The sequence below is a fragment of the Lepisma saccharinum genome, chromosome 1, assembly GCF_977018435.1.
Source record: "Lepisma saccharinum chromosome 1, izLepSacc3.1, whole genome shotgun sequence".
Lineage (NCBI taxonomy): Eukaryota > Metazoa > Arthropoda > Insecta > Zygentoma > Lepismatidae > Lepisma > Lepisma saccharinum.
In genome coordinates, this window is record NC_139229.1 from 186,504,552 (window position 1) to 186,518,813 (window position 14,262).

General features: G+C 38.1%; 2 protein-coding genes across 4 annotated transcripts in view; one reads left to right on the forward strand and one right to left on the reverse strand.

Annotated features, from left to right (window-relative positions):
* Window positions 1-280: 280 nt before the first annotated feature.
* lobo (coiled-coil domain-containing protein lost boys) lies at window positions 281-3,251 on the reverse strand. The gene has a single exon (XM_083126325.1). It carries the CDS (start codon window positions 3,120-3,122, stop codon window positions 357-359), a length of 2,766 nt encoding a protein of 921 aa, XP_082982451.1. The 5' UTR covers window positions 3,123-3,251; the 3' UTR covers window positions 281-356.
* A 2,736-nt stretch (window positions 3,252-5,987) lies between these two features.
* Window positions 5,988-14,262, forward strand: part of Xpc (DNA repair protein complementing XP-C cells homolog) — a 38,582-nt gene continuing 30,307 nt past the window's right edge. For all 3 annotated transcript variants that reach the window (XM_083144398.1, XM_083144390.1, XM_083144407.1), the window contains exon 1: window positions 5,988-6,208. The gene's annotated coding sequence lies outside the window, so the exon portion shown is untranslated. The remainder of the gene's footprint in view (window positions 6,209-14,262) is intronic.

Genomic DNA, 14,262 nt, shown 5'->3' on the forward strand with positions numbered 1-14,262 from the left:
ATTGATCCCTTCTTTTGTTTCTTCCATTTAATAGTTGTTACATTTCTACAAATTAGCTTCAGAACTCCATATAAAGTTTTCTGGAGTGATATATTGACCGCAGTACTGTTTACATAAATTATCTTGCTTGCAAACTTTGTCTGCAAGGTAGAGGAATGGAAAATACATGACGTCTTACATTCTCATGCTGAAAATTATTAAGTACTACACATGCTTGATGTTGATGTCTCTCTTACTGTAAATATTTTCTGTGAAATAAATCATATCTTAAGTTGTAATGACTTTTTATTTTACGTTTCAAATAATTGTGCTATTTTTAAACTCGTAAAACAATCTATTTTTACATTGCAGACACGCTACCATGTGATTTTGGACAAGCGCTTGTCATTTCGAAGGTAACTCTCCAACGCTAGATAGCGCTGAGGTGCCAGATCGCGATGACGATTGATTCTGATTTCCAGGGTGTGCAAGAAGAACGTGGTTCTGTTGCAATAATTGAAGTATTCCTCTTCGTCTTCTCTTGTCAGATTGTCCTGCTGTTCCTCGTACCACCTATGCTTCGCCTCCAGCGCGTTAGTCGTCTCCTCGAAGAGCACCTGCATCTGGTTTACTCTCTCCACAAGCCGCTGCTTGAATTCGAGTAGGCACATGTGCCGGATACGATTGGCCGTTTCTTGAGACAATTCCTCCGGGTTGCCCAGTCTTTCCATGTAAGGAGCCAGGTAGTCGACTTCCTTCTCGATGACGCGTTCGCTTTCCTCGCGAAGCGTCTTCTCCTTCTCCACCATGTCCTCTTTCGCGGATTCGTTCCGTAAGGGATCGAACGCAGATATGCTCAACATCGGCTGGGCGAGTTCCAAGGAGCGCTGCTTCAGGAAGAAACCCAGATCGTCTTCAGCGTCGCGGACGCTCTTGTGCGACTTGTCCTCTGCTTGCAGCAAGCTCTCGAAGAGACGGTAAACCTTGATTTGCTTCGGGGGAGCTTCGAAGGGATCGACTTGGTAGTATGACGTTAGCTCAGGATGAAACAAAGCATCTTCTCCTTCTTCACCTGACGTCAGTGGCTTTATGAATTCCCTTGTCGCGGCAGTCACTCGATTATCCTCGTAGTGATATTTCAATTTGATTTTGTCCTCTGAACCAGCGAAGTCGCGCTCCATAATATCCTCCTTCGCCGGCTTTTCAGGATTTCGACCAAACTTCTCCAATATCCTCATTATGAATCTTCTGTCTATTCCTGCAAATCTAGCTCTTCTGTCAAAATAAATATTCCGCTTTTCCAGAAAGTCGGGACGATTTTTGTAACTTTCGATCATTTCAAAGACGTGCATTTCTAGCATCTCCAAACCATCTAGGCGAGATTTGTAGTAAAACTGAAGTCGATGGTCGCCTTCGACCGTTATTGCAGTAACCTTGTGCCAGTACTCTCTCAGTGCATCTTCACGGCCGGGCCCAAATGTCTCTGTTATTGACTCATTTTTCAAATCTTGCACATTCGATATCATACGATCACTACGTTCTTGAAAATACTGGTATATTCTTTCTGGAACGGTGTACTCGTAATCAGCGAATTTGGTAATTCTCATTATAAGCCCGTCCCAATGCACGTACGGTCCAAATCGTTCCACTTTTACTTTCTTGTAATAGTCAGTCTTTCCTTGCGGTGGGTAGCGACATTCAAAGTCACTGAATTTAATAAGCAAATTGTCAACCCACGATTGAGGCATATCGAGATGCTTTTCTTGTCCTATGAGATCAATGTCTTCCTCCTGCTCGTTACTCTGTTTTCGGGTATGCCAGGGTTCTCCAACCAGCAGATGTTCCCAGCAGTTCGTGTCGCATAAGTCGAACTGCAAAGATCCACAGCCGTGTATGCAGTCTTGCAAACTAACCCAGTAGTTTTCACAGTTCCAAATGCTCTCCAGTCCAAGGTAGTTCAAGCTGTCTATCTCGTAGCGTACCCCTGTGACACTTTCTATGAAAAACGGCTCGGATACTTCTCGACTTCCAGGTAGGATGAGAACCCAGCTGTGAACACGATATCCATACAGTTCGTCCGGAGGAATTCTTTCCAGTTCTTCTATTCTTCGTCGCTCTTCCTCGTCACGTTGTCTTTGTTCCGCTCCTGCTTCCCACCTCGCCTTCTCCTCCATCCTCATGATGAATTTGCTTCGCAAGTCTTTGGGAGGCTTAACTTCATATTTCTTAGGTTCTGCTGCTACTTGCTCCCCCTCTTCCTTTACTTCTTCAAACTTGTGAGGACAAATAACCTTCCTTTGGTCGTTCAAACAAAATTCTCGTGTTGCATAACCAGACACCACATAAGCGTCGTATCCCGTCCCGATTAAGTAAGAACATAACAATATGCTGTACTCGAAGGAACTACCGTATCGAGTATCCAGAACCGTTCTCGATGATCTTATAGCACTCGGCAGTGTTATAGGATTCATAAGTGGCACATAATTCAAGTGATCTGCAATGAACTTCGCACAACCTTCCCAATCGTACATTTCTGGATACGAAAGGGCAGTTGGTCTGATTGTAGTGCACACCATCTTCTGCAATCCACACTCATTCTCTACCGCTAATATAAGCGGTCGTCTCTCTGGATACGTGAAGTGGAACTGTTTTCTGAAGTTCTCAGCGTGCCAAAGTAAGAGCTTCTCTTTCTTCGAGTTGGATCTGTAGGACTCTGGAAAATATATACGATGCTCGATATTTGGAATTGCATCTTCGGGCCAAACTAACTTGATTAAACTCAATATCTGAGATATTTCCCTAAGAGTGTCCCCAGTGATTGGCCTGTATTTTCTGCCATAAGGATAACGAATTGGATCTTCTTCCTCCTCTTCTTCCACTTCTTCTTCTTCTACCTCCTCTGCTTCTTCGAATTCTCCTGTAATATATTCACCATCCTCTACCTCCTTGTCAAATGTTGCCGTCTTTCCTTCAGCAATATCAGTTTTCCCATACTCCTTACCTTCATCTTCTATCTTCACACCTTCAGCTGTATATTGTGAGATATCATCGTCGTCATAAACACTAGCTGCTTCGGATTCTTCTCCAGGAGATGCCTGCAAAATTTCGCGCGGTTCTGAGTTCCCTTCGTCCAAGTCTCCCATTTTCTGTCAAATTATCTTCCAATTCCCTTGTGTGCGTTAAATTTAGTAAATATATTATGACACATGCATACCCTAACTGAAACTTAACTATGGCTTGCTTACTTCTTGTCATCTTACTAAAACTTGAAGTTTGACAGTCTTTTCTCTTTACGCTGCATATAGATATATTTGACTGATTCTGCCCATTGCTATTACTTTTTTCTTTTCAGAATTCTTGTCTTTCTGTGAAATACTATCAGTAGCGTATTTAATGAACACTGTTGGACTTGAAACACCCGAAATGTTCTTGAAATTTTAAAAAATGTTTCTTTAGTTGTCATCACTTGCTGATTTAAAATTTTTTGGTCCATAAAGAACTATCCATCACCACGTTGAGGATGAATAATGCTTAGATCCGATGAAGGGACATCCACAGATGGGTATCAAAGACGGGCTTTGGACCTGGAACGTTCGGTAGCGGAGAGCGCTCCCGTCTGCCACATGAAGCACAGCTGTCATGTGTACGGAGTCGAGCTATAGTCGTGCGCAGGCTAATTTATTCGGGGTGCCTTAAAGGGGAGTCTCAATTGTCTATCTGGATAATGTTAGCCTAATTGTCGTAAGTGCATATTCCTTTTTCACAGAAAGTATTTGGTATATGAAGACGCAATCTTAACATTATAGTCTCTGAGTATTCGTTATCGCTATCGCACAGTTTTTTTCTATCATTGTTGCGTTATTTATATTATTTATATAGTGAAAGTGAAATCAATATTCGTACATAATAATTAACCTTAATATGAGTCGAATCATCAATCAAAATCTGAAAATTGATATTTTTTTGTATATATTATAGCCATTGGAACTCCATTAAGGAAGTTTATGCAGTGCTTTTTTGTGATTTCCACTATATATATATATATATATATATATATATATATATATATATATATATATATATATATATATGTCACAATAAAGCTCCAATGGTGTTTTAGTATTACAATTTTAGTATTTTATTTAAACATATATTTAAGACTGCCCTTCAGAGATTTACTTCACATAAAAAGTGACAAAATTATCAAACATAGAACTATTACTGATTATATTGTAACATAACCGACAGTGCCTAAAATATATAAAATGGAATATAAATTTTCAGATTGTATTAGTATTATCCACTTGGGACTTCAGTGTGGCACTGTAAAAGAAAAAAATCGTCAAAACAATTATTTTCCCACTTTACTCGAAAATAACAACTTCTCATAATTACTATTAGCCGTTGTAAAACCACAATTTTATCAGTTTATAAATCGGTTTGCATCTCTTTTCTTATGGGTGCGGTTTTGACTGCTACTGCACAGTAGCCGCGATTGGGTGCCGAAACTATGTGGGGGGGGGGGGGGGCAAGGACAATTTACTTTCTCTTGGTAGACAAGGAAGAGGCCATAGTGCAGGGGCAAAAAAAAATGCCTCCCTAATCTTCGCCAGTGCTACTGCAATTTTATTGATTACGAAGAAATTAACTAAACAAATACATCTTGTGAGTTGAAGAAGTTGCATTACCATCGAGGCTGGGTCGATTTGTTGTTCATTGCGAGCGAATCGAGCAAGAAAATTTTCACATCCATTTCTTTGCAGGCTTTCAAGAATATTAATTTAATGGGGTGTCAATACTTTCTTAGGATCCCGAGATATTTAGTCTTTTCCAGCTTCTCTTTTGGCACATTCGGGGTCGAAAACGTGTGGGTACCATATCGCTAAATACAGTCTCCAAAATTTAATGTTAGAACTCTCTCCACTACAGAAATCCCTTGACAATCTAAGATTTAACACTTTATCAAGAGCTTCCTATCCCGCCCTTTAAATTTAATACTCAATCCTACCACCAATATTTCCGTGCCAATGTTAGACTTACTGTTGATATTGAAGAGTGGATATTGCCTCCTCCAAAAAAATAATTCTGTCTCCACACCAGATTTTCAGCAACTCTTAAGACAATAGTAATACACAAGAATTGGGGATACCCCTCTTAATTTAATGCTCAATCCCCCCCCAACTAAAATACCCGCCATAATCTAAGACCTAGAGTTGGATACTGTGCCTCCCAACGTTGAATTCAGAAACAACCAACCAGAATCCACGTGTCAATTAAGGCCTAATATGTAAGAGTTGGATATTTCTCCCCCGCCCCCCTTTCGATAATACCCTCAAACACTTTCTCTTCTTCATCTAATGGATTAAATATGGTGCATTTAAGGTGTAAAATTTTTACATATTTTTGTTTGGAAAAATATATAAATGTTAAATTTTATATTATTTAAAGGGAAAAAATCCCCCCTCAAATCTCGATGGCGCAGCCTGTGCCCTGTCAGCAGCCACAAACTGCTACTAATTGAAGCGAGTGTACAGCAGATTGGAAACGAATGCACATAATTTTTTTTAATTTTCAATGTGTGGGTAATTTATTCTGCAGATACATAGAGGTAACACAACTAACGAATAAAGTATGTGGGAGTGTAAATAACAAGAAATGTGATACAGAACGAAGTGGGATAGTTCAGGTACATATGAAATAATAAACCCCCTTCCCCTCCCTAGTTGCTTCGAACCTTCTTCAGCTTGAAAATTCTTAATTTTTCTTTCAGGGCATAACATTGCTTAATAACGGTGATAAAGTTTCCTCCACTAAATTTCTAAGTGAGAGTATTAGAGAGGGCAAACGCCCCCCCCCCCCCGCCGAGTTGCTGAAGAGTAGCGCACCGTAGAAGTGAAGTCATGCGGAAAAGTTGAGACGATATCTGTGCTAGCTAGTAACAGATGAGTAATACTTCCAAAGCCAACGTACATACCAACAGTTGCTCAACTGTTCCTTGGACTAGACCACCCACAAAAGTTTTAATTATGGCGGCTGAGTGTTTTTGCACAGCGTTCCGAAACAATATTAATACCAAGCTCCGATTTTCTTAAAAGAGATAATAGGGAGCATTGCAATTTTCTATCAAGAGTAACAAGAGTATCAAGTCTGCCAACGGAAATGCAACTGACAACGCTGGAGTCTCTGAAATAATTGTTCTGGAAATTACAGTGACAGCGTGAAATCTTTGGTATGTATTTCAAGGTTATGTTTTATTCTATAATTAGTCCAGAAAAGACGTTCTGGAATCGAATAACAAGTGCAGAGATGTGTACACTGCCTCTCTCTCCCTCGATTCTAATGAAAACTTGGGGGTCAGTGATTAAGTGTACCCCCTATTGAATATTAGGTAAAACTATCAGTAACAATATCGTATGAGGGAAACGGATTTCTTCAAATTTACAGGAGTAAGTACTTACGGAATTGAGTTTCTGTGTAATTTCGGAAGGCCGTAGAAGTGTTTTCTGACATTTTTCAATGTATTTGACCGCTAATTCATCTATTTTTTCTATAATAATATCCGTCCGATGCACGAAAGCTGTTGCTTGCATTTCCATCTATGTACTTGAACCGGATGTTGCGAGCATCTGATGACGTAATCCCCGGTAAGTGTTTCCAAACAGTTTTTTCACTATATTGCCCAACCTAAATCAACCTAACCTAACCTTACCATGATGGTGCATGAGGTTATCGTAAATGGTTTTTGGGGCTATTCATGGATGGTTATACAATCCAGAATGGTTTTCGGGGCTATGCAGGAATTTGGTAAAGGTACTACTTTACTATACCGGAGACACCTATCAATGATTTATTTCGCAATTTTTTACATTGCTAACGTACTATTCTGCATTGCGGAACATTTCTTTAGGTGAAATAATGAATTTCTAACGAAAATAATGTCTATTTCTTACATTAACGAGTACTTACTGTTGTTCCTTATTTCCCACAAACCATCCACGGGCAGCCCCCAAAACCATTAACGTTAGCCCAAAAATTCACGATAGCCCCACGAACCATCACGGGGACGAGGTTTGGTTAGGCCTGTTAGGTTAGGTTCCATTAGCACTCCTTTCGTTCAATTTAGCATATACTGATAATACGAGAGCGTATTGTGCTCTCGTGCAGAAAGCAAATGGCGGCAGCAGCAATAGCACGTCGGAGAGAGATTTTCGTAGAAAAACACATGCATTCGCATTAAAATGGATCAAAACTACATTCCCGAACATCAACAACGCTACAGAAAATGATTTGCGTAAGTACTTTCTCCTGTAAATTTGAAGAAATCCGTCTCCGGTATAGTAAAGTGTTACCTTGGTAAATATGCGATATCGCCCGAACAGATTTCTTCAAATTTACAGGAGAAACTACTTACTGAAGTCAGTTTCTGTAGCATTGTCAAAGTTCTTAGAGATATTTTCTTTCGCGGAAACTGAAAACTTCACCATAGAATGCTGCAGAACAAGAAATAATCACTTTTAATGTAAGGAACTTGCATTTTCTGTGAAGCGACATTATGCCGTTGTTTCTATTATGTACCTGCAGATGGCGCGAGCATCGAAAGTCATGTGGTCTCGCCAGTGTTTCCAAACGTGCCTTTTTTTACGATTTTTTTTTTCTTTTTTTTAACTATGCTTACCTAACCTTGCCGGAAATGAGACCTATTGTGAATGGTTTTTGGGGCTATCCATCAATGGTTCTAGGGGCAATCTGTCAATGGTTTGTGGGGCTATCGTGAATGGTTTTTGGGGCTATCCGTCAATGGTTTGTGGGGCTATGTGTCAATGGTTTGTGATGACATAATGAACACGAAAGTAAGTATTTTTCGGTTAAGAAGGTTGAAACCCTGCATACCCACTCCAAATCGACAAAACACAAGCACGACGCGCAATGATCCATGACGAGTGCACACCATATTGTCTGTTATCCAATTTGAACAAGGAAGACAAATGATGACTCGTAATATGAAAAGTTGACACTATTTTATGGAAAAAGGCATAACTTCACCTTAAAGAATTTTCCACAGTGCAGAATAGGTACGTATCAATGCTAAAATTAACAAAATAAACAAGTGAGAGGTGTTCAGGCGATATTGCATAATTACTGGGAATTTTTCTGTCGAGAAGGTTGAAACACTACTTTGCCGTTTGAAACACAACGCTAATCAAGATTTGCCCACCATTTTGCGTGTTCAGGAAGCGAGAAAAGAACGAACAATAATTACTCGAATTGTCAACAATAGATACTAATTTCGTTAAAAATCTTTCGCATTGCAGAATAAGTAAGTAAGAGTGTCAACAATTACAGAATAAACGAGTTACAGACAATTCCCGTTTGATAATTTGGTAAAATTTAAGTATCTCCGAGGCGTATTTCTTCAATTTTACAGGGGAAAGTACTTACCAAACTGACTTTCCATACACTTGAAAGGTCGTGGAAGTGTTTTTTCCCATCGCTTAATTTATATCACTGGTAAATCATGTATTTTAGAAGATTAATGTCTCTGATGCACGAAAGCTGTTACCTCTATGTCCTTCTACTACGTGAACCAAATGCGTGCGCGGTCAGTGTTTCCAGCCACGCCGTTTTTTTTTTTGTTTTTTTTTTTGCAAGAACATGACAATTTTAACCATGAGTGACTAACCTAAGTGAACCTAACCTTGCCATGCATGGTTCGTGGGGCTATTTATGAATGGTTGTGGGGGGGGGGGCTATCCATGCATGGTTCGTGGGGTTTTCGAACCAAAAAAAAATACAAAATCAGTAACACGAAAGTAGGTATTTTCCGATGAAGAAGGTTGCAACACTGCCTAACCACTGATCATCGACAACGCTAGTCAAGATTTCTCCGCCATATTGTGTGTAACGCAAGCAAAAACGAACCAACAAGAATTACTCGATATGTCGAAAATTGAGATTATTTGCGTGAAAAAAATGAAATGGCACCTTCAAGAATCCTTAGGAATGCAGAATACGTAAGTACCAATGTGAAAAAGAAGAAAATAAAGGAATTTCAGACTTTTTGGGGATATTTAACATTTAATGATAGTTTTACCAAATATTATTCACAGCTCAAGTTCTGATTGTTTAATTTCGAAATAATCATGGTACACATGCATCAGTAACTGTTCTCATTCTTTTATGATTTTTTTTTCAAATTCTCCTAGCAGGAGGACAAATTATCGTAGAATTTTGGCAATCATTGTCACATGAAATTTGAACGTTCCGTAAAGTAATGAGTACTTTTTGGATTTCGAAGAAACTTTATTTATGTTGAAAAAACAACTTAAAAATTACCTTTGCAAGCATGCGCACTTCCCATTGTAAGTATCGTATACTAGTGGGAATTATTGTAGAAGTAAATCGGAACGTTGGTAGATTACATTTAGGGATTTTATTTTAATGCTACGAGAACCAAACCTGGCCTGACTAACCTAACTACGAAAGCATATATTGAACAAAATCTTAAGTAATCTCTAAAACCCCGCAGTATGTGTTAACAGAAGTAAATCGAAATAGAACCATGTTAAAATTGCATTCGTAGCATGATAAAATGGCAATAAAACAATGGGAACTTGGACCCAGGCATCTTTACATGGTTCGATTTGGTAACACATACTTCAGTGTCTTAGTAATTACTTCATGCATCTTGTCTGAAGAACATTTTTTTCCTCCATGTACTCCTATACGATTCTTTGTCTGAGGGTATCCATTTGTTTACAGTTGTCTTGGAGGTACCTTCAACCCTCTGTACCCCCTCGAGATAGTGAAATATTTTGCATGGTTTGTGAAGATTATGTTGTTATTAATGCTTTGTTATTTTCAGCCCGCAGAAATGTTCTACTGTGGAATAAGGTATGTCTGTTACCTTATCGTGTTACTTGCCGTGAAGCAGAACAACCCAAAAGCTTCACACAAGTGAATATAGATAGCACCCAACACAACATTCCACAACAGCAGCTCTAATTTTACGTCGTTAGGTTTGGAGTTGATACCATTTTCCAACGTGTTCTTTCGCTATTTTATTGTACATACAAACTGTATTTACTAATAAAAAATACTCCGAGAGAGCAGGTTTTTACTTACGCATGCCATACTTTGAGATCAAATATTTCCGTTATTTGTCTTTTCCGCATGCTCAAACCAATTTTATATTAAACATCGAAACCTGTAGATAAAAAAATGTCAACATAATTCTCGAAGGGGTATATTGCGTGGGGTGCAAATTCTTCCAACACCTGATCACATAAGATCTGGTCTCAACCACAAATCCCACGTAAGCTACTTTTCAAATCATAATTGCTCCAGTAAATAATACTTAGTGAAGCTTTTAACTGTGCTATTCAGTTTCTACAAACTTCTAACTTACTTCCACAAATATTCTCAGTATTCTAAAGCACTTTATAATGCTCCTATAAAACCTCAAGAACTCATTAAACATTGAGAACCATTACCGTTGAAGAATCGGAAACTGCAAATAACCAAGATATTTGGTCCAACAGCACCTAACCTAACAAAATGCAAACAACCCTTACAAAAATACCAATAATAACAAAACAAACTACAAATGGTGTCAAATATTACACTCGTAATGAAAATCAAATTACTAGTGGCATCAATCCAAACAGTCCTAACCTAACAACAGCAAGAAAAATGTGAAAATACTAATGACAAAAAACCTAACAGTCACATCAAACACATGGCTTAAATATGTCTTCTGTCACATGAATTGCATAATACAAACACTAAAAATGTACAGGGCCTCCCCGATGGCATAGTGGTATCTTCATAGCCTTTTAATGAAGGGGTCCTGGGTTCAATACCTGGTGGAAGCACATTGCACAGTGGTTCAGATCACACTTTAAACTGTAGGTCCAGTCCCAATTAGCTTATATGTACATAAAGTGGATTTAAAACAACAATTCAAACAAACTAAGTACGTACAGAGTATCCTTTCTCCTGCAATATACTCAGGGCTGTCATTTGAAAAACTAATACTCAACACCTCATATTTTCAAATATCAGATAATTACAATATCCACAAATTGAGAAGAATACAAAGCCACCCACAAGAGTCCCTATCGCAACAGAGCATGATTGCAGTACAACAGTGCAGTATGGGACATAAAAGCATAGCCAAGGATCACATGATTCACACTACAATACATTGTATGCAGTAAATCTCCTGCCCAAACTTCACTGATGCCAAAGAAGCAACATTTTCCACCAGTCAACGCAAGAAACTACTGATAGCGCTATTTAATGTAAACCATGGACATAATGTAACCACATGCAACCTACTTTGCAATGTATTCCTCATGCTTTACAAAACCCGTAGCAAATAGCAATGCGTAATGAATAAATTCCTAGGTATAACACATGTCATGAGGTTGGCAACAACGTAATGCCATGATAAATAGTATACCACAGAAAACATAATCTTCATAAATAATTTTCCAATTTCAGATCCCTTTTTAGTTTTTTCGTCAGTTTTAGGGCAACCTTGCACTAGGCCAGAGGTTCTAAACTGATGGGCATTGGCATCTCGTATCAAACCCCTTTACATTTGTATTGAGCAAAATATATTTGTATAGAAACATTCAAGTGTAGCATGTATAATTAGACATCATGTCCGCTAAACGTAATCACACAGCAAGTTGTGATGTATTTTGACTTCCTAGTGCAGTGTCTCAATCTTTGTGAGGCTGTAGCATGGTAAATTCTATTTTTTTAAATGTCTGTGCCCGATCCCAAACATTAATCTTGTAAATGCCTTTCTATTTTTTTTTTTTAGCTTTGTACATTAATATGCCATTGAAATTAAATATTAATACATAAATTATAGCATAATCAGTAATGGTTCAATTATGCCTGTACTGCATTTTTCTGTATGCAAAAACATTAATAATACAAACTTATGATAATGAGCTTGAAGTGATCTCTAGTTAAAGTTCCGAAATATCATATACTTTCAGTTAATCTGACAGCAGACTTCTTCTAAGAGTACTTGCATTTACACTGGTAGATATAGGACGATATAACGAGTAGTAGTTCTTTATCGTAAGAAATTTAGGATTTTTTCAAATTTATGTATATGATATGATTCGTTAATAAAATCCACACCTATAACAATTGCATTAGATATTCAAGTATTTTTGTTATTATGTAATTTAAAAAATATATATAGTTGTCAGTGTTCAAACACATATATTGGAACTTACGTTGTGGTCATTCCATGTCAGTTCAACCAGACACATGATCTCAGATTTTGATGAAACTTGGCACATTTTGTCCTTCCATGGCACCTGGTGAGAAACGGCATAATTTTTTTTGTCTCTAACTTGTCTGGTGCATTTTTATAGCCCCTTAAGCTTTCAGTGATTCAACCGTTCTTCCATTCCCAGAGCCTACAAGTGTGGGCACTGGCTTGGAAAAATAATTACGGTGAGTCACATAATTATTCGGACAGATAAGATTTCTGAATATTTACTGACGTAGTCGTGATATAATACGATGATAAATGTTTAATATTTATTTAACAAACAAAACACAATATGAGCACACTGTTAATTATCTTCAATTATGTTTAATATAATATATTAGCAAAATATTTTCATTAAACAAAACAAACATTTTTTGTGGGTTAAACAAAATTATTCAGACACATGGAAGGAGAAACAGGAAAACATGCTTGAAAAGCAACGAACAGAAATGTCAGTATCTGGTAGGCATCCCTTTCATTTTTAGCACCTCGGATAAACGATTTGGCATACTTTCTACCAATTTTCTGGTGTACACTGGCGATATGTTGGCCCATTCATGTTGAAGTCTCTCCTTGAGGTCTGCCTTCGAGGTTATAGGTGTTTTCCTCACTTCTTTTTCCAACTTACACCAGAGGTGCTCAATGACGTTCAAGTCTGGAGACTGCGGTGGAGGATGGAGCACTTTTGGGCAGTTGTACAATAACCATTCTTGTACTATGCGGGAAGTGTGCTTCGGGTCATTATCTTGATAAAACATAAAGTTACAAAGAATGCCCATCATTTCAGCACTAGTCTTTAGATTTGACTTCAGAATGTCAAGGTAACGGTACCTGTCCATTGCCTGTTCGATGAAAGCCAATTTTCCAACGCCTTGGGCCGACATGCAGCCCCAAACCATTACGTGACCACCCCCGTGCTTCACTGTTGCTTGCAAATTTTTCCCTCGGAGCTCCTCATTTGGTTTACGCCACACTGTTGCCCTCCCATCTGACTCACAAATATTGAATTTACTCTCGTCAGTGAAAATTACCCGATTCCACCATGTCTGATCCTTTCCTAAGTGTTCCTTTGCGAACACCAGTCTTTGTGTCCTATTTGGCTTACTTACAACTGGCTACACGGCCATGATAGTTTGCCCTTCTGAAAACTCTTCATATAGTTTCAGGATGACTATGCTTTCCACACTCCCCAGCTACCTCTGCACACACCATTGGAGTACTCATCCTTGGGTTTTTAAAAATTTTCCTCACGATTACTGTCTCTTCTCTGGGGGAAAAAATTCTTGGTCTCCCTGTATGACCGTGGAACTCGATCCTGTCTTCATCTTTAAATCGCTTAATAATATCTGCAACTGTACTTTTTTTCATTTTCAACATTGAGGCAATTGCACGGTAAGTTTTACCCTTAGCATGGTGCCATATCACTAACTGACTCTTCGCCCCATTTCTACATAGAAAATGTTCTTATATCACAACTTTGTTAAACAAAACGCGATCGTAATTGCTATAGAAACCTACAGGAAACCAGAGTTAATATATATGAACAGAGTATACATACATCAATCAATCCGTAAATCAAAATTGTCACTGTATCGCAAACTTACGTTAACATTTGCTATGTGTCCGAATAATTTTGTGGCACTATTTTTGCAATGGTAGGGATTCATCCTTCGTTATATTGTTGCTGATGTTCGTTTTTTAACTTTTTATCATCCAATTTTGTGCTAAACATGACATTTTTTAAACGAAAATCAACTTCAACGCTGTACACAGATTTCACTCCCTTCCCACTCTTAAACGTTAGAAATTTACTGTGTGTCTGAATAATTATGTGACTCACTGTATATCTCCCTTATAAATTATTCAATCTTTTTGAAACTTCACAATAATGTTAACCAAACAATAAGGATTCCAGGGGAAAAGTGTTAACATATCACATTTGTATTTCAGTACACTAATAAATTAACAAAATATTATTATTTGAT

Excerpts from the sequence above, each read along its gene's own strand:
- lobo (XM_083126325.1), bottom strand. The coding sequence starts at position 3,122 with ATGGGAGACTTGGACGAAGGGAACTCAGAACCGCGCGAAATTTTGCAG.